The 23,153-nt window shown below is 41.3% G+C and overlaps 1 protein-coding gene across 1 annotated transcript in view; it reads left to right on the top strand.

Annotated features, from left to right (window-relative positions):
• The window catches only part of PTPRG (protein tyrosine phosphatase receptor type G), a 410,558-nt gene that overhangs the window by 205,588 nt on the left and 181,817 nt on the right, over positions 1-23,153 (top strand). The window contains exons 3-4 of the mRNA XM_065642503.1: positions 11,131-11,310; positions 16,351-16,499. Coding sequence (XP_065498575.1) covers positions 11,131-11,310; positions 16,351-16,499 — 329 coding nt within the window. The remainder of the gene's footprint in view (positions 1-11,130; positions 11,311-16,350; positions 16,500-23,153) is intronic.

Raw genomic sequence — 23,153 nt, 5'->3', positions numbered from 1 at the left:
GCTGGATCGCGAAGGCGCTTGTAACAGTAATGCCATTAAGAACTTACTTGGGCAGAAGTTGATTTTCACCTAAAAATGAAATCTCATAGCAAAGCCATTGTTTGTCAAGGTTTAATGAGTGATCTGGAGGACTGCAATGTTGTCTCTGATAGAATTAAACAGTAATGTCCTGGTATGGTGGCTGTCTTCTGGTCAGGTTAGGGTCAACAAGGGGTATTGGAAAGCTGAAGGTGATATGTGTTTCAGCAACAGGTAATTTTATCTTCCTGATTTTTTTTTTTTTTTAGGCCACCCTCTGCTTCTGTTTTTTTGTAAACGTTAAGCCTGAGCCAAAGCAACAAGTGAAAATCATATTTGTAGGAGGTTTATTTTGAAATCACGAGTGCTTTCACTCCACTAGTGCCTCTGGATACCCTTTATTGATATCGGCCCTCCCTCCCTTTATTCCCTTTCTATGTACTCTCTGCGGGTATTTTATTAACCTGCATCCTGCAAAAATTCAATAAAAATATACGATTTTTTTCCTTCCTTTCCTCCCCTTTTCTTTTTTTTCATGCTGGTTTTCAGAGACAGAGCTCTGGGGAAGGCTCCTTTGGTTAGTTACGAGGAGCAGATGGGAATCAAGAAAAGGTACTTTCTGTTCCCTTACCCACCTAAATTGGAGGTAATTAAGTTACAGTGAGGCATCATTTACGTTAGCAGTTTCTTTGGTGAGATCAAGGCTATTAAGGGTACATGTGAGAAGAAGTAGGATTCAAGTCTGTGGTGCTTTGAGAAATAATTGGAACTGTTTTTTTTCCTAAATGCATTTGCAGGCATCCTGGCACTGAGGTCTACAGTGGGCCAGTTGAGTCTTGCACAGTTACTGCGCTTTTTATCTCTGCAGCTCTGCTCAAGTTTGGAGCAATCCTTGCAGATGCTCTGATGAGACAGGTGAACTTCTCCCTTTGTAAAGGAAGGGAGTGAAATGGAGCGTGTAGCTCCTGGTGGTAGGAAGGAGACAGAGAAGCAAGATGGGAATTTGAGATTTCCTGACTTAAATGTCGCAGCTTATTACTGTCACTGTCGTTCAGTGTTCATCTCGGAGCCGCTGGGCAGGTTCAGCAGCACAGGAGCTTTGATGCTTCAGCAGGGTCTCCGTCAAGCCCTCAAACAAGCCAAGATCTCTGTTCTAGGGACAAAATGCGTCCACAAAAGGTTTCTTTAGCCTATCATGTCTGTTCTTGAAGGTTCTCCTCTCACCTCACTCGTCCTGCAGCCTGAGGTCCCTCTACCACAGTTTTGGCTCAGCAGATGCTCCCAGGCTGCTGCCCGGTTTCAGCTCAGGCTGGGTGCGCAGGGACCATCACCCGCCATCAGTGGTGCAGGCACAGAGCGGCAAGCTGTCTGCTGCCTTCTCTGCTCTGGGCATTGGCAAGGGATGCTGTAATTAGCACCAAGCCAAATTCAGGTCCTCTTCCTTCCTCTTCTTTCAACAAAATCTTCTTGAAGCCTCTCAGGCCTCCATCTGCATCTTACAACTTTTGGGTGGGAAAATTTCCTGCCCGGTTTCTTCTTGTTTCCTCTGTTTTCTTTTCTCAGGTCTTTTTTCACACTGTGCTTTCTCCTTGGAGTAGCCCAGGTGGGACCATGATTTACATCAGCATTATATGTGCTTGTACTCCTTCTGTTTAATTCCATCGAGCACCAGGCTCATTTCTTCTTTTATCTTTGCTCTTTGGAAGAATTGTTTTTTCTTTCCTATCCCATGGGAAGGTTGCTCACCCACTGTGCTAGTGGGTTATCCAGCTCAGGGAGATGGCTTTGGAGAAGAGAACGTGAAGCAAACTTGTTACAGAATAGGGGAAGTTAGCCCAGAAGGGCTGTGTGTTTTCAGATTTGAGGTGTGTTGTGTTGAGTTGTTTCCAGCTCTGCCTTCGGTTGATCACTCGTAAGCTTTCCAAGGCAGGAGCTGTTTCCTGCACTGTACATGGAAGAATGGAGCCTCTCTTCCTTCTGCTGTATTTGGCCACTATAGCAATATACATATTTCTGCTGTCAAGGTCCATCATTTTGCAGCTATTACCCTGTAAAGTGAAAAAAGGGTAGTGAGAGAGAGAGAGACCCTTCTGCGGTGGAAGTTGACTGGACATGACCTGTCCAAGGTACCCGTACCCTGGCTGAGGCACCCATTACTGAAATGTATGTGCTGTCGTTGAGCTACTGCATTGATTGATAATACATCTTCATTCAGTAATTTCCATTAGAATTTATACTTTTTCAAATTATACCTAGGAAAAAAAAATCTATTTTTATGTCTGTCCCTAGCTTTCATGGAGCTTTACTCAACTAGTATAGGAACAGAAGAAAGTTAATTTACGACATCTTCATATAAATTAATCTTCTGTTTTCTCCTTACATTGTAAGTTATCACCTCGTTTATTATATGCAGCTCAGGGGTGAGCAGTTTTAAAAAGGCCTCAGACAGTTATGAAATGAATGGTGTGAGATGTCAGATACATTTATTAAAAATGCAGAAAATTATAAAAAACAGAGGATGGAGATGTATATTGTCTCACTTGCCACCAGCAGGCACCTTCTATACCACAAGTTATCCTCCCACTCAGTGAGTTCTGCATAATAATTTAATTGACGTTGTTGGGCTCTGTGCTTAATATAAATGTTTTTGAATTATTAGATTTACAAAGCTCAACAGCTCATTAGTCATGTCTATCAAGTGTTTATTGTGTGAGGCACCCCTTAAAAACCCCCAAACTATTTTGCCAGCACAGCTAAACTTAGTACCATTTTCACTTTTGTGTGGTGGTAAATTATTCAGCTCACAAATGCTAAAACTTGAAATGTTTATGGAAAAACCTTGTTTTAGTAATTACACTTACACCACTTTATTGTGAGCTTCCTGCAACATTTGTCTTAAGGTCCTGGTGTTTCCTGATGTTGGATATTTATCATACGTTTGTGCCGCTGGCAGGTTGATGGGTACAGTGGGAGCTTCATACAAGATTCATGGCAGTTTCATACTTTTTAGAGGAACAAAATTAGGATGCAGAAAGCATGTATATGTATGGGGGATACGTATGTATTAAAAAACCCCAAAGTTTGTGACTATGCAATACAGATGTTCACATACATGCTGAGGAAAGGTTTTGAAAACATATACATAAAAAATTTGCCAAAGATAATGGAAGATTAGAAGGTTTCATTAAAGAATCCGGTAGTAATTGTAGCATCTGTGGATATGAAAATTTAAGGACAACATGCACCTCACTCTGTCTTCAGGTTTAAAAGCTGCAGACATTATAAGATAGTTTATATTTAGGAGTGTGGTTTAAAGTCTGCCTTTCTCTCTGCATCTGCCACATTTTGGCAGTGAGACAGTATCACTGACGAAATCAGTTTTAAAGATCAGCTTTGTTTTCACAGCCCCATTTGCCGGGTATTTCTGTAGGTGTGGTGGCATCGGTGCAGAAAGGAGTTGGTGCTTCTGGTGTTGCTGCTTAGCAGTTGCTCAAAGGTTATCTAAATCCAAACCCTTTTTGTTCCGTCTTCCTGTATTTGTGTTTGTTCCAACAACTGCCGGTTAAGATATCTCTTATCAGAGATTGTTCCTGGGGAAAATTTCTCTCAGCCTCAGTTCTCCAAAAAACTGTCCGTGGCTGTTTACAACTCTCACGTCTCACACACAGGCTGGATGGTGCTTTAGACCTGTTTGGGTCTCAGCAAGATCTTCAGGATCTTGCTCTTAGTATTCAGTCTCATTTATCAAGCAGTAATTGGAATTTTCTGCAAGCATGAGTGTCTCATGTTAAACAGAGTGATGACAGAGAATAACAAAATAAAAGGCCCTTTTCCCTCAGGGTAGGAAATCCTGAAATCTTTGTTCAGAACAGCACTGTGAGCTCTGTTGCTTTTCCTTCTCCATCTCTTTGATTTGGGTATGCCATCATTTTAAAGCAACACAGTATAATTTCAGCAACTTTTCCCCCTAATACAGTGATTCGACAACTTGATTGCTTTCTCTGCAATGGGAAGGTCCCTGAAAGATGCCACTGATTTTTATCAAGGCTTTCACGCCTTTAGCCCTGCAGCCTCATGGTAAATCACTCAGCAAGAGAAATGTCATTCAAATCATTCTTTTCTGCCTTATATCTAAATGCAGTATTTGGGCTTCATCCTACGGGGTTCACTTTATTTCTTCTTTGTAGGAGGGAGCCGAAGGTGAGAGGAGAGGGTGAAGGGAGGCTGATTTTTTGGCTCACCTGCATCTGCAGTACATGCTTTGCCTCCTGTCACAGCTCACATGGCATAAGCACCTTCCTTTGGTGCCTTCCTGGACTTACTGATAAAGTTACTTTTAAATGGCAAAAAGTGATGCTGAAGTTTTAGTTTATGGCACCAAGTAACAGTTTTATTTGTTTTGTCCCAGGTAGCAGAGAGAAGCCCCAGACTGAGATTTTGGAAGAATCTTAAAGTGCATTCAGTTCTGCAGTGAATTTCATTGATATTTGATTGTTTTAAATTATTTTTTTTCTGTTTGAGAAACTCGACTTGCTATTGAAGTTCATTGCTTTGTAGCTGAGCAAGGGCATCACTTCCTTGCTCTTTCTCAGTGTGAAAAAGGAACTGTTTTTGTTTACTGGTGGTGACATTTCTTTTCAGTGTTCTTTGAGATTTGGCTCATGATGGAGCAATTCTCAGGGATGACAGAGACTCGGAGGCAGAGATTTATGTCTTTAGTGTTGCATAGCTAAATGCTGAGACAGTCAGGCAGGTCATAGCTGCCAGTCCATGCAAAGGAAAGCGCCGCTATTTATCCAGAGCCTATAAAGCTTGCAGAGGTTCTTACCTGCTGTGCTCCTTCAAGTTAAGCTACCCATCCAGAGCTGTGCAAGCAAAGGTTGGGCGGAGGGCGGGTTGTGTGAAGAGATGCTATTTCATTCCATTCATCCTTAATAACTGATTGGATTTTTGCCATAAGAGAAGCCTGGAATTTTCCCTTTTATGTCTGCTTGCGCTGACTGCCGTGATACCGTCACATATCTGAAATAGTGAGACGCTTTTGGAAATTCTGTGTCAGAAGCTGTCCTTGTTGACTTTCAAGGGAGATGTGGCTTTTAAGTACTCGAATCCTTTCTGATTTTGTATCTTGTGCTTCAAGCAGGAAGGCAGCCCGTGGCAGATACTAGAGGTAACTTGCTTGGTTGGCCTCACTAACGTACTCAACCACATGCTACTGCCTTCCAAGAAAGACACCAAGCCACTGCTTGGCACGCCGCTTTTCCCCTATTTTAGATGATGTGGTCCCACGTCCTTCCAACCCAGCAAGAAAAGAGCCTTTGCTGCTTTATATGAAACCTGGACATGTTGCCTCTGGTGTAGATCATGTCTTCAGATAAGCATAACTGTTCTTGGTGTTATAAAACTGGATGTGCAAGTGAGGAAGAGCCATTGGCATGTGGAGCAGTGAAGACAAAGCAGGTCTAGAAAGGGCTGAGGGATAGATGCCTTTTCTGCAGTGCCCTTTTTCTTACAGCTCTGTGAATATCTGTGAATATCACATAATCATGGAGGAGTGATCTCCCCTATTAAGATGATGGGATAGGATGTCCCCATGAAGTGATCAAGCTAATTTGCTTTAATTGCAGAATTAAGAGGTTTTGGTTGCTTTGCAATCATTATTACCATTTTAATTCAAAGATAAAAAGCTAGGAGGCATCAAATACACTTACATTTGTCTGAGATAATTTTGTTAAAAAATCCTACCACAACAAGAACAAATAATAAAAACCCCTTCCAAAATTAAAGACCCTAAACTAGTTCTTTGCATGCCAGACCTGGGTTTTAAAGTCAGATTTCTATGAATATGTTAAAGCAAGTGAAATTTAAAAAATCAAGTGTTAATATTTCTACCTCTTTCTTAACTTGTAAATAAATTATCAAAATCACATTACTCATAAATTACTAAGGTCTTCTATATCTGGATGTTGTGTAAGATGTGTGTTACACACCTGTCTATATCAGAGTACCTGATCTGTTGATTAGAAAATTATTTTAAATAAAGGGAATGCCAGTGGTTTAAATAAGTAACGTTGTAAACAAAAGATTGTAGAAGGAAAATAAATATATTTGATCTTTTTTAAGTGGAAATTTTTATACAAGCTTTAATTAGATTTTGGCAGAATACATTATTTTAATGGTTTTTCATTAATGAAGACTGCTCATTGTTTAGCTTGTACAGTAAAAAGAAGAAGAAAGTAATCTTGGATTCTATTTAAAGAGCAGCCTGTGTATTAAAAAACTATTAAAGCTACTGCAGTCATTGACAGCAAGATTTTGCATGAGAAAAGAATGCAGAATCCATCTAGGAAGCATCAAGTAATTTCAGACAAAGGTGGGTGATAACATCTCTGGTGTTATGTGGAGGTTGAAACCTCATGTGTAAGAATGAGTGGTGGTGTTTAAGTTTGTGACCCTGGCTCTGCTTTCACGCCATGAACACCAGCGAACCCTTTTGCCCCTGATTTCAGTGGGGATAAGGTCAAGTCCCCAGAGACCGGGCTGCGATCCCAAATGAGCTCGATGGGCTCCACGTCCCTCTGAGCTGTGAGGGGCTGTGGGGCAGGGATTCGGTGGAGCCGGAGATACAGGGGCTGCGGTGGAGAGATGCTCTGGCCCGGGGATCAGAGCATGGGTCTGTGCAGCTCTGCCTATGGATACTGGGTGACAAAACCCCCCACGGCAGCTGGGCGAGGGTGGTCTCATCCCTGCAGCCCTCAGGGGCCACTGGGGCCAAATGCTCCATCCTCACTGCGTTCCATGGGACTGACGCTTGGGTCGTCCCACCATCGCAGTGGAAATGTGGATTATTTATTAACACAGGTGAGGGCTCTTAAATTGTTTGGGGTTTTGGAAACTGAATTATTTGTCAGCCTTTAAAAGGCTGATTCAAACTCATTCCAAAATATTATTTGATTAAAGCCGTGATGCTCACTGTTGGAAAAATGAAATATAAATAGCCATAAGATACTCTTGTTTCAGGTGGGTAAATGTCACACACAGAATGAAGGGGTTTTTTTTTTACTAGGTTTAAGTGAAACAGAGTCTTTATGTAGTGTCATGTTTTTATTTAAAAGCATTTATTTAAAGTTCTAAAAAACGAAGAATTCAATAAAGCAAGACAGGTGCAACTGCAAATGATTAATGATATAATTCTCAGTACTTTATAAAGTGTCCGGCGCTGAGGAGATTTATACAGTGCAGAATGGCAATTGTGCTTTGATGGAAGGAATAGGTAATCAATACCTGCAAGCTTAGAAAAAGTGTTCTATTTCCTCCTCTAATGATATGGGGTTTTTTGCAACACAAGGATGTCTGGAGCATGAGACACTTGGAAGAAGAATTAATTTGAAATCTGTAGTGGAAGATCAGTTTCAATTAAAACTGCTCTTGAAAGTCCATGGAAAAAAGCAGGCACTTAGGCTTAAACCTTCTGATGGCTACCAGTGAATAAGTGAATCCCACTGCGCTATTCTTGATTACATGTTATAGGTTGTTGAGCTTATTTTTTCTAGGGTAGGGGGTATAATTCATTTACTTCGGTCTCAAAATAAAAAAAAAAAAGTTGTTCTCAGCACCCCAGCTCTGCTTTTGCCTTTTCACGTTAATTGTTAAAACTGGGATGGCCCCAATGCTGCGTTGCCGGGAATGGAGATGTTGGGGTCACAGCCTCTATTTCTGTCTAGAATTGCTGCCATAATGGTGTAGGTCACGTTGCATGTAATAATTTGCATATCAAAAACTTGTGAAAGAAATTAATGGAAAACCCAGCCGTTTATATAATCTTGTGCTGATTTTAACTAGCAGGTCTTGAACCTCTAAATCAGAGCTTAGCCTTATGACTGTAATTTGGGATGTCAGGACTTGGAATCACAGCACCAGCACTAGGTTGGGGTTTTGAGTTGCTGAGAGAGTTTCATTGCATTAGATTTTTCGTTAATAATTCAGCACCAATGCAGAAACATTTTATGCATGGAAACTAATACTATCCCATGAAGAGAGCAGATACTGCAAGGCTTTTATTTTGCAAATTATAGATTTAGAACCAAGTGAAGCTACTGTATTTATAGAAAGAGATGTATTGCTATTAAACTAATCCAAACAAGTTAAATTTATTTTAGAAAAAGCAGCCTTTTTAATTTTTTAAATGTTACAAAGCTATAAAAGCCTTTAAAGGTCTATGAAAAGCTACATTTCAGTGACTGTCGGTCCAGATACCAAAGACACTTGAGGTTTTCATTCAACATGGTGGTTGGTTGGTTTGTTTACCCTTAGGGCTTATTTTATTAATTTTGATAAGACAGTTTTCAGTGCAAATTGGTTGAGAGCTGGCTATACTATTTTTTTGAAGTCTTTGTGACAAGATGCATGGAAGGAACCCTACAGTCCCTGTTAAAATAAATCCGTCTGCTCAAAAAAAAAAAAATCTCCCCATTGACTGAAGGGTCACCAAAATACTTAGAAAAGAAAAATTTGAGTGTGCAGCTCCTTTTGAATGCACAGCTGAAACACTGCGATAGCCTCCGTGGGCAGAGTGCTTTTGAAAAGCTCACCCCATGTTCTTAACAAAGCCAAAAAGCAGGTTTGATGATTATGTGTAGTACTAAACATTTTAAAGCAAACTCCTAGATTTCATGGAGTAAATGCAAGGTTATATGACAAGTAAATCTGAATTGCCAATTAGTTCACTGCAAACCAATTACTAAGAGCATCCTGAATCAGGAAAAATACGTGTTTGAGTGGGAGACATTTGGTTTTCCCCATGTAGGGTTTTTAATAATTCTATTCACCTTGGCTGTGGTATATTGGGAAATTAACTGGAAGTGGCTTTTGCTGACAATACATGTTGAACCATGAGATAAGTGAAACTGATTTTTATCCTGGACAGGTGATGTAAATGATTTTCAAAGGTGGTTGCAATTTTGTCTAATTGTAGTTGAAAGTAAAACACTTCCTTGTTGGTTTGGTTACCATACAGCATTTGTGTGTGATGAGTATAGCACGGGGTCTTACTATTGATTAAGTGTCCTGCATTTGCCCACGGGAGGATAGGGAGAATGCTTTTTGCAGCTAGACAGATTGAAAGCCAGGGGCCAAAGACTCTGGCCTTCACAACTGCTGGGTTTGGATGGCACTAATTAAATTTATACATGCTTCTCAGTTGCAAGGGTAATAAATGCATATTGGTGCATCATTTACTACTGTCTGCCTATTGAACAGCCATGCCGACCGTGCAGTTCAGAGGTACGATACAGGAATGACATCAGGGTCTCAGGAGAGCAGAGGTCAACTCTGGGTTATAACTTGGTTTTGGTAGATGAGCTTGGGCAAATTGCTTCCTTCCTCAGGCCATCAGTTTCCCTGTCTTTACATGAGAATAACGGTGCTGATCCGTGTTGTAAAGCACTTAAAGAACTGTGAGCGAAAAGCGCTTTACAAAGAACCCTGTGCTGTTTTTTCAGGATCTTAAACCACTGTTTGCACTCATAGGAAAGTAATCTCTTAGTCTCTGTTAATACAATTTAAGAGTTGGAGAGGGAGGTCACAAGTAAAATCTGAAGTTCACTGGAAATCCTCCTGCATGTGCTGTTGAGGATCCCTTGTGTTCTATTGCATCTAGAGCCGGTATGTGGTGATTACAAGGTCTTTGCCCGAAACCTTTTATTTTTACATATTTTTATTGACTGTTCGTGCTGTAGAACCTCGCAGAATGGGCCGGGTGAGTTAAGGCTGTGGCAGGTTTAGTGGTGGTTGGTGATAATATCTCTTGGAGCTCCACTGTCACACCCTAAGACACTGCTGCTTTCCTTCTCCCAGCAGCAGTGCCCGTGCAATCCTGTCACAAAATTTAGTTAAACGATTTGGGAGTTGAGGACTCTTCTAATACACCAAGAAGTGACCTGGAGCCTGGGTGAAGCTCTGGAACAGGAGCAGGATGCATTCTTCCTCCTGTGCCTTGCGAGTTGGGTGGGCAGCTGTGATAACAGCGATATCTTAAACTACTGAAGAATACTTTAAAGCATTATACTGAGCCCGGGAGGACTCCGCCAAACACCTGATGTGCTGTGGCAGAGGCTGCTGGAGTCACGTCTCTGTGCAGCTCTAGCACGCTCTTCTCCTGCTGACCTTGCACGGTGGCAAGCGATGGACTCACAAATTATAGAAGCTTATATTGCTTTCCAGAACTTAAACTCCTCCCTGTGATTTTTTTTAAATCAAAAAAAGAGAGCAGAGGCGAGGAGAGATGGCAGGGTTTGGCTGTGTGTCAGCTTTGGGCTAGCTGTCATGCAGCACGGATGGCTCCGATGTGCCCACGTACAGACACACATGCAAGACACTGCCCATCAGTCCTCGGAGCATCTCATCTACCACTGTTGACTTGACTTGTTTTGAGGGAGTCCTTTACATCAGGAGAGAACAGGCTGTGCTAATAACAGAAAACTCGTGTATGAGCAACCCCAAAAGAAAGTTACAGTATTTTCCTGATAGGTCATTGTCCTCTTTACTTCATCCAAGGTAATTTTTTTTTGCATTTTTTGTTTTCTTCAAATTTACTAATATACATTTATCTTAGTTCTTCCTTTTAATCTTTTCTGGCTTCAAAACCTCCAAAAGAAATGAGGTCATTAATAAACATCATATTATCTAGGCCGAGTATTGCACAAGCATGAGTTAATGGATAGCTGTTACATTATTTGTCTCATGTGAAAAGATAAACTATATAGTAATAGATGAAGGCTGAAGCTGTAGGAAAGTTCCTGTAGCACCATGCTAATTCATAACATACGCACAAGAGGAACTTGGGAATTGCAGATAGTTTTATAGAATAGTAATTAAAAAAAAGGGGGGTGGGGGGCATTGTTCGTTACTGCTAGAGGCAAAGTTGGAGTGCTGTGCAAAGCTAATGGATTTCAATCTCCTCGTAAGTTTACAAGTCTTAACCTCTTTCAAATGCTGGAAATGTAACTGCGGTGGAGTTACCTGGGGAGCTTATGTGCTTCGTCCTCTTCCTTAAGAGTTATCCAGAACTGCTGAGCCACTGGAATGTTAATGGGCATCGGTATTTTTTGACAGGTACCTATGGTCCTGACCACTGGGTTACTTCCAGTGAGAAGTGCAGAGGGTCTCACCAGTCTCCCATAGACATCATAGACCATCAGGCACATGTCGGAGATGAGTATCAAGAGCTGCAGCTTGATGGTTTTGACAATGAATCTTCGAACAAGACTTGGATGAAAAACACAGGAAAAACGGGTATGTTCTTTTCTGTTTGTCTCCACAGCCTGCCTGCAGTCAATTAAAAATTCAAGCCATGTTCCACCCTCCTCTTTTTTCATTGTTCTGTTGTTTGGATTTTGCTGCTTGCTTTTTTTTTTTTTTAATATAATTTTCCAGCAGCAGTCACTATCTGCCTCTGCATTCTGTGCAAAGCTAGTTCTGCAGATTGATTTTAAGGGTGGTTTTTTTTTTTAAGGGATTTTTTTTTTTTTTTAGGTTCTCAGTATAAAATAATTCTCTTGGTAGTCAGTTGTTCCTCAGAATAAAAAGCTGCATAAGTGTTTCAAGGTGTAACCTTGAATTATCAGCTTTGGGAGGCTGGAACATCTAATCCAAAAAAATGCTGAGATGCAAGGCGCTCAGACTTTTGTAGGAAAGGGGAAATCTTAGAAATTGGAGGGTTTTAGAAAAGAAGGAGCAATAACTACTCAGAGTAGTAGGGGCTTATTAATGTGTTTCTGATATGATTATAGCACTATGTTCTTCACTGAAGTGAATCCTCTTCTGCTCTTGTCTGTTCTGGCTTTTAGAGAAGAGAACAAAGTACTGCTTATTTTCACCAAAACAGTTCACCAAAAGGTCAAGGTTGATTTATATGCAGAGCTGTATGCATTTGATTACTCTTTAATTCTAAAAATGTAAAAAGCAGAAATTATAAGGCCACCCTCTTCATTTGACAAGGTCAAATATTTTTAGGGAATTGGATTAAACCACTAATTAATTCAATTTTATTTATTGGAAGTATATTTTTATCTTCATTAACATTCGACACGCATCTCTATAGAGCTTTATGTAACGTGTCTCTAGTCGGAGATCTGCTAGCAAAACCCAGGGCAGGTACCTGCTCCGGGAGTTTGGAACACAGCTGAGCACGCAGCGTGACCTCCGGAGCACCCGCTACAGCCGGGGGACCTTGGATCTGAGCCCAACCTGGAGTCCAGCAAGAGCTTCAGATCCAGTTCCAGCGATTCAGGTTCTTAACAGGAACTCGGAGTTGTTGCCCCTCAGATGAGATGGAGTGACAGGCTGTGATCCTGGTTTCTTTCACTGCAAAGCAAACCCGATTAAAGTAAACCGCCACCAAGTGTAGACTGGGTTTTTGATGCATTACTGAGGGTTTTTTCCAGCTTCACTAAGAAATGTTCCTGTTTGCTTTGAAATCCTAACTTGGTTGCCCTTTGTAGCAACATGAGGTTCCCGCAAGGCTGAATGCTATGGAAGTTTGGTGCTTAATTCATCTATTCATGTTATACACCCTGCCCTTTTGGTCACAGAGAGGTGTTTGTAGTAACCAGCAATAAGCGTAATTAGAAATAGCACTGAAAAGTGATTAGTCTAAGAAAAAATGCTAATGCTATACTGTACGTGTAATAGGAACATATTGCTGCACATACAATAGGAAACCATGTTGAACCGAAACATGCCAGCAAATTTTCCAGTCTCCACGCAGTTGGCAAAGCAAGTTGTATCTTCAGTCTCCTCTGCTGGGTGATTTTAGCACTGCTGCTGTGTTTGATTTCCCCACCCATTGGGGTATGGATTTTTGCTGACAAGTTATTGCTTCACGGAGCAACAGTAACTGTCACTTTTCTTGGTAACTTACGGCCTTTTACTGGTAACGTGAAGACTCTTTTTGCCTTGCTGTCATCCCTGATTTCTTCTGCTGAGCTCTTAACTCCTCCCTTATTTTACCAAGTCCTATTCCTTTTCTTGTTTTTCTGACCTTTTGAAGAAACTTGCCTGGGTTTAATTTTTAAGGTGGTTAAGTGGTAGAGCAGCAAAACAAGTAGGATGTTTTGGCTCGTGGGTAGAACATAGATGCAGGTCGTGCCATGAATTGCGATGCATTCTGGCAGCAGAGTCTTGGAGCAGATGGCCACATGAGACCTTCATATTGCAGGCTGACAGAGATAGTAAACTAAATATCAGTTTAAGCAGTGGTGACGGATGTAGAGGGCATTTCTCAGCAATTAATGACTGGTTAAAGGAGACAGGGGTCTAAGGGAAAGCTGAAGGCCCTTAACCTTGATGCTCATTAAGTGGCAGGAAATGTGTTGCTTGGGTTATTGTTATTGCTGTTGGACCCAGTAATGTGGTGGGGGGGATAGAACAATTAGTTATTTTTATGCTCTGAAATGTTTAAAGGTAAAGATGTTATTGCTCTTTAGATTTGTTGTGCTCTTTTTTGTTTCCCCCTCACTACCCATCAGGTAAAGGGCAGACAACATACAGAAAACAGTGTTTCATTCAGAAAATGGAAATGGATTCATTAAGCCCCTGTCTCGACTAGAAATGCTTTTGTGCATGATTACACTGGCAAAGGCACTAATGTGGGTTCCATTTCATCACCGTAGTAGCTGGTTCCCAAGTGGTAAAGATCACTCTGAGAGTATAAGCACATTTCATAGTTGCATTTGCATTAGTTGTTTTCATTTGTGCCACCGTATAATTAAGTGCTCGCTGGTGTCAGCCGTGCCTGAGGCTGACGAGGCTTCTCCAAGCCTGACCTGCCCCATGGGAAAAGATCACCCGTGGGAGTAGTGCCCACACCAGCGTTACACGGATATTGCCACTTCACTCCTTTTTAGGTCACTGAGAGCTTCTAAAAATTCCTTCCACTCAGAGAAACCTACCAAAATTTCTGCCAGAGGTGTGTTTTTCTTAAGTAATTTTCCTACGTGATGTGCATCGTTCTGGCTGGTCCTGGCCCATCGGAGCTGCTCTGCTTTGGATCCAGGTTTATTTTTTGCTCTCACGAGGGTGATAGGCATAGAGCTCCAGCCCTGATCCTGCAAATGACATCAGGCAGTTGTGATCCTGGGGACTGTGCAGCACCTCCTTTGGGTCTGAAATCTCAATTATATAGTATTTTAAATCAGTGGGCTTTGGGAATTGATTCCTTGCTGTGTGCTGTACAGAAATCATTGGATAAAACTGGTGACTTCTGAAACTCAGTAAGGTGATGTTTGGTTATTCCAGTCCTGAATATTAGAAATCATGTGAAGGAGAGGGAAGCCCCCAAATCAGTGGCAATAAGGGGATGCTGCTGAGATAGGAAGGTGATGGGAACATGTGTTGTACAGCTCAGCAGTGTAGGAAATACTGTAAAATGAACAATTAGATGAACATTTCAGATTGTACATCCTCCTAATTATCCTTTTAATTATTCATCTAAAACAAGTAAAATGACCCCTGACAGAGCCATAAATGATTTAGGAACTATCAAATATTTATTAGATGCAACTGAATCCCCACAGAGGTTTTTAACAGATGCACACAAATCTGCTTTTCCTGTATTCCTCATCTCCTACAATTTTATCTATGGAATTTATAACCAGTTGAGCGAGACTTTCAGTATTTAAGATGCTGCTGAGCTCATTGAGAATTTTTCCAGGGAGGAAGAAAGCAGTGATACTTTCAGTCGCGTTTCACAGATCTGCTGTGAGACCGTGGCCACCAGCTGTGCCCTGGCTGACACAGCCAGCGTCCTATAGCCAGCGTCCTATAGCCAGTCCTACACCTCCCATCTTCCTACACCAACACTTCGATACAAAGGGAGTGCTAAAAGAACCAGAAATCATGGGAGAATATAGCTTTGCGATGTCATTGTCACAATTTAGAAACATCTGGACATCTCATGCAATTTAACATTTAGAGGGTTTTGGCGTAAACAATTTAAAGTTGAGATGTTTCTAAATTGCACGATTGCACCTGAGATGAGGCTGCTGTAGCCAACTGTCTGTATCCCGGGAGGGCAGACGGGTGTGCAGAAAGCCCAGCCTGCAGCAAAGCCTGCCACCCGTTCACCAACAGCATAATAACTTTTATTTCACAACTAGCCTTTTTTTTTTTTCCCCAGCAATGAATAAAATCCTCTAATTACATAATAAATTTGGATTTATATTAATGTTCTCATTGTGATGACACAGTTGGCTTGAGAACACAGAGAAATCCTTGTGGGTTACGCTATTCCCATTGAAAAAAAAAAAAAAATCAAAAGAATCAACCTAAGAACTTTAATCACAGAATTCTGGACACAGTAAGTGGTGGTCTGCAATGGCTTTTACAAGAAAATAGTCCTAATTTTAGTTCTGGTTTTAAGCAGCAGTTTTATAAGGGATAAGAAGAAAGGATTTTGTAAGGAGTAATTTTTAGGAATCATGCATATTAAAAATGGGAGATGCTAGAAAGGCAAGTGATCTTGTAGTGAGAGCAGCAGACGGGGATCTTTGGAAAGCTGGATTCAGTTCTTAGCTGGACTATAGACCTCCCCTGTAACATGTACCAACTTCCACCATACGATTTTGCCCTCTGTTTGGACCTACAGCTTTTATTGTTACATAAAATACAAAGGAAAGCAAATACAAAGAAGATCCTTTTGACCCTTATTGAATCACGTAATAATAATGTCGAAGTTACTGTAATAAACCCCAAGTTCTTATGGAGGACTTCCGATGAGTGGTTCTTAAAAACTTGATTGTCACTCTCCCCACTTTACAGAAAGGAGGAGCAGGGAGGTTAAGGCAAGTACGTGCTGTGTCCAGTGGTGGAGGTGGGACAGGGCACTGGGGTTTCCTCCTTTCCCCCCAACAACACAGAGGTAATCCAACAAGCAGGGGATCCATTCTTTTCCTAACTTGTGATCTACAGACCTTCAGTGATTTTTTTCAAGGCCAAGAAATGTGGTCAGCCATTACTCCCTGGAACCACATTAAAGAGGTTCTGATGGAGTTTGCCATTCACATTTTAATCAAAGTCCAAGAAAGAGGGCAAAAAGTCCTTGAGAAATTTGGACTTTGTAATTTTCTGTAGTCTCTGTAACTTCATAATCACTTCCATAATTAGCCAGCATTACTTGCAGACTTTTTCTTTTTAAACCAATCCCTGTAAAGAGGAAAATGATGACCTGACATTTTACTTCCATTAGAAGAAGTATTCTAATATAATGAGCAAAAACTGTAAATGCTTCAGAAAAACTGTGCTAAGAATGTCTTTCTCCTTGCTCTGTGTGTGCAGTTGCTATCCTGCTGAAGGACGATTATTTTGTCAGTGGTGCCGGGTTGCCAGGCAGATTCAAGGCAGAGAAAGTGGAGTTTCACTGGGGTCAAAGCAACGGATCAGCTGGCTCTGAGCACAGCATCAATGGCAAGAGGTTCCCCGTTGAGGTGAGTGGAAAGACATGCGCTTATGTTGTCGGGGCGGGGGGGGGAAAAATCAGAGTGTATTGCTGTAGTTTGAGACGACTGTGAAATAGGGCAGTGTTTCCTTCAGTGAACATATCACTTTCAAGGCCCTTCCGGCCCTTGCAGCACTCTATCTATCATCTCTTATGTGCTTTTGCAATGTCATCTCTGAGCTCTGCTTTGCTAGCATTGCCAGCTCTCACGTCCCATGGGTTAAGTTGCAAACAGCCACTTTTCTGGTTTCTCCCATAAGCTTTTCATGTGTGGGAGGATCTCCTTGCAAATATCCGCAAAATGACCTCGTTGTCCTCCAAATCTTCCTTTCCCATGAAGCTCACAAACAAATAGCAGCGGTTTGGGAGCCGTCATCCCCGAGACCGCTGTCCTTCGTTAGTATTGCTTCCTTGCACGCGTCCGGCCCTCGCTGTACCTGTATTCAGCCGCGGTCCCTTGCCTCGCGCTGACACGGAGCTGTGCAAACAGCTGCGCGTTGGCTCTGCCTGCGCCGGAGCCAGCTGGAGCCGAGCCAGCCGCGGAGATGCCGTAACAGAGCGAGTCATCGGCTCGGGCACAGCACCCTGCGAACACAGCAGCGTTCAGGGCGCGGGGCTGGGCCACCATCTGCAGCCGAGCACAAGGTCGTGTCTGTAGATGACGGGGAGAGTCCCGGCGCCGCGGGCTGCTGCGGAGTCTGGCGCGGTTGGGTCTCGGCTTGTGCCCGGGAGTCCTGGGTCGCTCTGACAGCAGTGCGGTGTTTTCTGCTTCAAGAGAGTTTGTTGATACTTTTCACTTTGTATTCAAGGTTTTGCGTGGTGAGATAAAGCAGATGTTATCTGGGATTACCTTTGCCTGTTGGTAAGCGGATAAGCACTTCCAGAACATGGCATGTGGACGTGAGCAGGTTGAGGGGAGCTGTGCTTGCCCAGGAAAGTTCATGTGTGGGCAGAAATGGTTGTCTTGTGAGCTGGGTCTTGCAAGAACTTGATTCAACCCCCAGCTTACCATAATTTGTCACATGTGGCTTTTGCCAAGTCATTTTTCAGAGGCAAGAAGGAGCTTCCAAAGTCTAAAAGGAGGTTGTAATACACTCTAGTGCGTGAGCAAAGCCTCTGATTTTCACCTCCTTACTCCAACTGCCCCATCACACGAGAATCAGAAGCCATTTTTGTCTCCCAGTTCTAAACCTGTGCATTGGATGTTCTGTGAGGCAGAGATTTTTTTTATTTTCTTACTTTTTTAGAGAGCTTTTCCAACAACTTCTGGCTTGATGTAGCTGTAATTTCTTACAAGGGGCCACGCCTCAACACGTGGAGCAAAGGCCCAAATGTTGTCAAGCAGCCCTGTCTCTGTTGGCAAAACTGATTTTTGGAACTCTATTTTTGGGTGGCAGAAGGAGCACTCAGGAAGTCTACAGAGCCGGTCAACTCCTCCTGTGAAACTGCAGGGAGTGGAGATGGTAAAGGAGCCCGGGCTGCCTTGTTTGTGTCAGAAATAGTATTTCCACTTCACAAACCCTTTCTTATGATGCCAAGGCTATTAGATGCTGGCTTGACGAATGGAAGCTATTTAACTTTGGAAAAAGGCAAATTCCTAAGAAATAATTTCACTTTGGTTTGAATATTCTTCATTTTCTTTTCAATTGGTTTGAATACTGATTTTTCTCTGCTTTAAAAATTTTTTAAAAAAAATAATAATGACACCACCTTTCTGAATTCAGGTCACTTGTTTATTAAGGCTATCCAAAATAAATTGCCATATCAGATAGGTTTAGTGTTAATCCTAGTAATGAAAATATAATTTTCCAAGTGATTTGTATTCATTGCAATGACATGGACCTCTGTTCTCTGACCTTCCTGCATATGATGGCATTAGCAGAATTCCCACAGCCTTTCTTTTACTATTTTTGAAAGGAAGACAACGTTCCAAACCAAGCCTTTCCCCATTGTCATGTTATCTACCTCCTGCCCAAGTCTTAAGTATTTCAATCATGTACTGGAAAGGATTTTTATGGGTGGATTTTGAAGGGTCCAATAGATCTCAGGTGACGAAACCAAGTCCTTCTTGCCAATGCATGCAAAAATAGTCCTCGTAGTTGGGCTTAGACCTCTCAAACAGTAACTGCACAAGTATGCATAGTGGAGCTTTTAATTTGCAATGCAAATTGTAGGTCAGCTTGCAACTGTCTGATGCAACCCTGATTGCCTGATGCTGGGAGGTTTGTGCCAGAAATACTGTACTTCATTTGAGAAGTGGCATTTCTAGGAAGGCTGTAGAAAGGAAAAACCAAAATCCTGTCCTACCCAAAGCAAAGCCCAAATCATTCTGATTATTCTGAGCCTGTAGACATAGGTAAAGCTTGTAAGGAGAACACGAGTATTGACATTCCAGGTCTGCAGCAGTTACAGTGGCGATGCAGCTGAAGGGAAACATTTTCTGAGTCTAATTGTGCAACCAGATGTGGACTATGCAAAACCCATTAGTTCCAAAGCACATCCCAAGGGAATGCAGATAGATCATCTTCATCCACAGACTGTGCTCTGTGCATATGAAGTTTGGATGTTTTTTCCTCTGGGAAACAAACTGCTTGCTGGTAGTCTTTTTTTCTTGAAGAGGCTGCAGAAACTAATTAAAAATGTCAGATATAATACAGAGCGTTATTGTTTGACCATGTTGTTTGGTTTTTATTATTACAACTAATGTGTCAGATGGTAAGACTGTCTACGTTAATTGGTTTCCTTCATTGAAGCCCATCTGGATCATATTTTTTTGTGATTTATATGTTAAATTAGTTGGTAAGATATATGAGAATATCCTTTTGTTTCCTGCTTTAAAGGCATGTTGGATCAAAGGCATATTATCTTGTAGTACTTTTATGCATATGTAGCATATTGTGATTCCTTTTCAGACCATGGCATATGTAACGGTATTCTTTCATTATGTGGTCTTGATCGCTTAGTTATTGATTAGATTTTTCCTGGTGATACTTGAGCCTTATGAAGCCATTATGAGCTTGGCTGATTCTGAAGTAGCATTTATGAACGGAGACGTTGATGTGCCTCAAACTTTAATCCACAGCCAGGTTCCAGTTCATGACACCAGGCCTGGTCAGCATTGGCTTGAAGTTTCTTTTTCGCCTCCTTCTTGCCATTTTAGCACCATCATCTGGGTGAAGCCAGGAACTAGTGCTGCGATGTCGAAGATTAAAGTGATGCCATTAGCGTATTGCTGTGCGAGCGGAGCGCGAATCCTAATGAGGACGTGGGCTCTGCGCCAGTTTAGAAAAAGTCTCTCTCGTTTTCCTTCAAGTTAAGAAAAGTTTTTAACATTGCATTCTCTAAATTTTAATGAATTGCTGACTCCTTTGTATTTTGTTATTGTTCTTCTCCGCTATAATTACTCAGGTTTTCTTTTTCTCTCTGAAGTCAAAGCACTATATAAATGAACATGCAAACACTAGAAACCACTTAAATGGTGAAGTGACAAAATAAAGAAGATGAGCTTCCCTCCGGCCAGGAGAGAACCCAGGTTCCCCTCATTAGAGCCAAGAGCAGTAATTGCAGCGTTTTAATCTCCAGTGTCACCGCGCCGGTTACCAGCCCTGCCTGCTGGGAGGGAAACCCCGCGCTGAATATTCCATCGGCGAGTGAACGGCTGACGTGGCAGCGCTGGGCTGGTGGAGTTCGGTACCGCCGGCCCAGCATAACTGTGATTTTTTTTTTTTTTTTTTAAATTTTTTTTTTAGCTGCTTCGTACTAATTTTTATGCAAAATGCTGATTATTTCTGTGAAGAGCAGAAATCAGAAGAGTGATTTTAATCATGACTGTGTTAATTTGATGTGAGCTTTGGCTGTTTATGAGCCTTCTCTTTAATGGCGCTAATTGTCAGTTATAATGTGAACACCATTATACAGTAATATACAGTAATTTATTTAGTAAATGAGAATCTTATTCCAAGGACCATACTGCAATATGCCATAGAGACCTCATCCCTTTAATCTTACATGAACAAACTTGCACCGTCTAGGCCAAATTGGTAATAGGAACATCACTTGGCTTCTGAAAGACCAATGTGATTTCATACCCACAAGTGCCAACGTGTATGTTTTTGGAGATCTCGAGTTCTCGATTTAAAAAAACAAAACAAAACCAAAACACACAAAAAACCAAAACCAACCAAACAACAACAACAACAACAACAAACAAACAAACAAACCAACCCCAACAAAACCCCACAAACCATCCCAGCAGAAAATGAAGAGCTAACACCCTTTCATGTCAATTAAGAAGCTTCTGTGTTATGTTGATAGATTCATTTTACTAAATTATTACAAAACAATCATTTGCATTAACAATTCTTGCTCTTTAAGCGTGTTTGTTAGAACACTTTCCAGGTTTTAATGGTGTCTTTGTTCTTGTTATTTCTTTGATTTTCTACTTCTTCCCTTTGAATATACATACTAACTTCAGCGTGGTCTAGATCTACATCTAGTTGCTCTAATTTGAGTGCTCAGATCTCCTTGCCAAAGTTTATCACAGTGTGCTATCCTGCCTCTCATATCACTTAAATTCTGATGGTTTATGTTATCACAGGCAGAAGACAATCACTGTCATTAACGTAGCAGAAATGTGCTCAAAAACATGTACCAGAGAGAATAAACTGAGGCAAGTTAATGTTTTTTTGGTTTTATCCCAAATGTTAAGTCTTTGCATCATTCCTGGAGTCATCTACAGTGTATTTCCAGCCTTTTGTCCACCTGTGGTTGGCAGGGGGTATTTACTTTTTAATGTTAGAATTGGGGCCTTTTCTGTTCTTTAGTTTTACTCTTGGTGCATTTGTAAGTCTGTTTAGATTTGTGTGCGATTTTTTGACATATTAAGAGATGAACGTATTACAGTATGTTTTCTTCATATACAGGAGAGAACTAACACCCTACGTTGCTGGGTTGCAGCTGAGTTTATTATTTCTGGCATCCAGTATATCTGGCAGTTGTAATTTTTTTAAAGATCTTGTGTTGGCTTAAACCACAAGTAAAGACTAATTGTGAAACAGGGACCCAGCATTGGTTTTATTTCCTTATATTTTGTTTACTAGTTGCTCTTCAATTTTCCTTGCCTCCATCTGGCAGGATGTAGCAAAGGAGAAGTCAATAAATGATGGAGGGACCTAAAGAGGGCCATTGGGAATATATCACAGTGAGAGACTGTCTGTCGGAAGTAATTTTACTGTAATGTTCTCCCCAGGGACCAAATCCACACTTAGAGAGGGATACTTAGATCTTTGATGGGAGATGTGCTGGTGGAAACTCTGACTGAGGATTTGGCTCCATACTCACGCTGTCTGTGCTGTAGAGTGCCCAGGGAATTTCGTAGGCACTGCTTATTCCATCTACATCCCTTACAGCACCCCTGACTTAATCATTCAGACAAGGAGATAGCTTGGGGATTTTCACATTTAATTATTTTTTTTCAAACTGACAATTAGCATGTTTTTTCCGTTCTGTTTTCTTACAGTTTTCTGTCTCCTCTTTCCCCACAGTCTTCGGGGGTTCTGATAGCCATAAAATACCCTAAAAATACAAGATGCGGGAGTCTCCAGACCTTGCTCCTCTTTGCTCTTCACCACTTTAAAAACTTGTTCAGGTTTCTTATCAGGAAATCAGTGTGTCGTGATTTTAAAACATAAAATGGATGGATATACTGAGCACATGGATGAGTTTCCATCATGTTGCACTGCAAAGACAGTGAGCAGTGCAAGTTAAACATCATAAAACTCTCTGGTTTACTGTTTTATTTTCCTTAGTGTAGCTGATACACTGTCTCCTCACAGTTGTCTTTAGTGCCTCCCATATACCGACAGGAGAATTGGTTGAGACTCTAATTAATGACTTTATTGCAATCAAGGTTCCATTTTAGTGCAGAATGCTTCATCTTGTAGTAGTGAAATATTTAGTCTCCATCTGGCTGATCTTTTCTGTGAATGCCCTGTGATAATTAAGAAGAAACATGAGAGAATGGTCTGAAATTAAAATATGTTTAGTGGAGGGGTTAGCATATCTTGGGACTGCTCCTGTAGAGACCCAGACAAAATTTAGGGACATAACAGCAGTTTGGTTTTATGGCAGCATCTTCCTGCTACCTGCAAGGCCCCAGTAATTTCTGGAGTCGGTTGCAAGTGTTACAATACATCCAGAGTTTTATTTTGAAATAACTATCCTGTAACACAAACCAGATATAACTCTTTTCACGTTGGATAGGAATGTCCTGCTTTCCCCAAAGGATTACCGGTCTTGTTGGAAAGGTCTGAGGCAGTAGCACTACACTGCAATTACAGTATGTTAATGATGAGCTAAGAGTTGTACGTTCCTCTTAACATAAATCCCTGATTTTCAACATGATTAATTGGAATCTGGAAAGACTAACAAGGAGAAGGAGGATCAGATCGGGTGAAAGTAAGATAAGAGGCTGACAACCAGCTCTTGTTGTAAAGGAGAGTTATTTTGAATAGGAGAAAAAAAATCAATACAAAGGTTGGAGTATTTGACAGAGTTATAAGAGCTACTTTAATGAAAGGTAGCAGATTCAATAGGATTGTTACTTGAAATGTGGGATTGTCTGAGTTAGAAAAAAGGCGCTGTC

This window comes from Caloenas nicobarica, chromosome 11 (assembly GCF_036013445.1).
Source record: "Caloenas nicobarica isolate bCalNic1 chromosome 11, bCalNic1.hap1, whole genome shotgun sequence".
NCBI lineage: Eukaryota > Metazoa > Chordata > Aves > Columbiformes > Columbidae > Caloenas > Caloenas nicobarica.
The sequence above is the reverse complement of the archived record's forward strand: the minus strand, read 5'-3'. Positions and strand labels throughout refer to the sequence as shown.